This window comes from Lampetra planeri, unplaced genomic scaffold, assembly GCF_965212315.1.
Source record: "Lampetra planeri unplaced genomic scaffold, kcLamPlan1.2.h2 scaffold_715, whole genome shotgun sequence".
In the NCBI taxonomy this organism is placed as follows: Eukaryota; Metazoa; Chordata; class Hyperoartia; order Petromyzontiformes; family Petromyzontidae; genus Lampetra; species Lampetra planeri.
Window position 1 is genome coordinate 37,501 of NW_027615537.1, and position 2,596 is coordinate 40,096.

At 65.1% G+C, this 2,596-nt stretch overlaps 1 protein-coding gene across 1 annotated transcript in view; it reads right to left on the reverse strand.

Moving 5' to 3' along the window:
• Positions 1-2,450, reverse strand: part of LOC144741786 (intermembrane lipid transfer protein VPS13D-like) — a gene marked incomplete at its 5' end in the record, with an annotated part of 21,808 nt that extends 19,358 nt beyond the window's left edge. Inside the window, 2 exons of the mRNA XM_078624291.1 lie at positions 345-435; positions 2,235-2,450. Coding sequence (XP_078480417.1) covers positions 345-435; positions 2,235-2,450 — 307 coding nt within the window. The remainder of the gene's footprint in view (positions 1-344; positions 436-2,234) is intronic.
• Positions 2,451-2,596: the final 146 nt, after the last annotated feature.

The following is a 2,596-nucleotide window of genomic DNA, read 5'->3' on the forward strand; positions in this document are numbered from 1 at the left end:
CACACAGACACACAGAGACACAGACAGACACACACAGACAGACAGACACACACAGACACACACACAGACACACACACAGACACACACACAGACACACACACAGACACACCAGACACACACACAGACACACACACAGACACACACACAGACACACACACAGACACACACACAGACACACACACAGACACACACACAGACACACACACAGACACACACACAGACACACACACAGACACACACACAGACACACACACAGACACACACACAGACACACACACAGACACACACACAGACACACACACAGACACACACACACAGGGAGACAGGCAGGCTGAGTTGTCCACCTGTGGTGGTGAGGCTGGTGGACAAGTGGGTGAGCTTGGCGCTCAGAACCTCCTCCCCCTCCTGGGTGAGCAGCACGGACAGCTGCCCCACCTGCAACGATACAAACACTCACCACTCACTCACCACTCACTCACCCACTCACCACTCACCCACTCACCTCACTCACCCACCCACCCACCACTCACCCCCACCACCCACTCACCACTCACCCCACTCACCACTCACCCACCCACTCACTCACCCACTCACCCACCCACTCACCCATCCACTCACTCACTCACCCACCCACCCACCCACCCACCACCACCACCACTCACCCCACCCACCCCACCCACCACCACCCACCCACCCACTCACCACCACCCCACTCACCACCCACCCACCCACTCACCCACCCACTCACCCACCCACCCACCCACTCACTCACCCACCCCCCACCCACCCACCCACCCACTCACCACCACTCACCCACCCACTCACTCACCCACCCACCCACCCCACCCACTCACCCCACCACCACCACTCACCCACCCACCCACCCACTCACTCACCCACCCACTCACTCACCCACTCACCCACCCACTCACCCATCCACTCACTCACCACCCACCCACCCACCCCACTCACTCACCACTCACTCACTCACTCACCCCACCCCACCCACCCACCCCACTCACCCATCCACTCACCCACCCCACCCACCCCCCACTCACTCACCCACCCACCCCACTCACTCACCCACTCACCCACCCCACCACCCATCCACTCACCACACCACCCACCCACCCACCCACCCACTCACTCACCCCACTCACCCACCCACCCCCACCACTCACCCCCCACCCACCCACTCACCCACCACCACTCACCCCACCCACCCACCACTCACCCACCACTCACCACCCACCACCCACCACCCACCCACCCCACCACTCACCCACCCACCACCCACCCACCCACCCCCACCCACCCTCCCACCCACCCACCCCCACTCACCCACCCACCCACCTCACCCACCCACTCACCACCCACCCACCCCCTCACCCACCCACCACCACCCACCCACCCACCCACTCACCCTCACCACCCACCCACCCACTCACCCACCCACCCACCACCCACCCACCACCCACCCACCACCCTCACCCACCACCACCACCCACCACTCACTCACCCACTCACACCACCCCACCACCCACCCACCCACCCACCCACCCACCCACCCCACCCACTCACTCACCCACCCACCACCACCCACCCACCCACCCTCCCACCCCCCACCCACTCACTCACCACTCACCCCCACCCACCCACCCACTCACTCACCCACCACCCACCCACCCCACTCACCCACTCACCCACCCACCACCCACCCACTCACCCACCCACCCACTCACCCACCCACCCACCCACTCACCCACTCCCACCCACCCACCCACCCACTCACCACCCACCCACCACCCACCCACCCACCTCACTCACCCACCCACCCACCCACCCACTCACCCCACCCACTCACCCACCCACCCACCCACCCACTCACCCACCCACCCACTCACCACCCACTCACTCACCCACTCACCCCCACACCCACTCACCCACTCCCACCCACTCACCACTCACCCACTCCCACTCACCCACCCACCCCCACCCACCCACCCACTCACTCACTCACCACCCACTCACCCACCCACCCACTCACCCACCCACCCACCTCACTCACTCACCCACCCACTCACCCACCCACTCACCCACCCACCCACTCACTCACTCACCCACTCACCCACCCACCCCTCACTCACTCACTCACCCACCCACTCACCCACCCACTCACTCACCCACCCACCACCCACTCACTCACTCACCCACCCACTCACCCACCCGCTCACCTTGAGCTCCACTTTGGTGTTGAGGTCTTTATCCGCGACCCCGGCGGTGACCCCGGCGGTGACCCCGGCGGTGACCCCGGCGGTGACCCCGTGACCCCGCGCGGTGGAGCCCACGCCAAAGAAGTCGAGCAGCACCACCCAGGTCTGCATGGTGAACGTCGCCGCAACGTCGCCCAACGTCGCACGCACGACACGGTGGAAGCCTCCGTAGCGAGACTGGGGGTGGGGGGGAGGTGGGGGGGGTGGGGGGGAGGTGGGTGAGTGAGTGGGTGAGTGAGTGGGTGGGTGAGTGGGTGGGTGAGTGGGTGGGTGAGTGGGTGGGTGAATGGGTGGGTAAGTGGGTGGGTGAGTGAGTGGGTGAA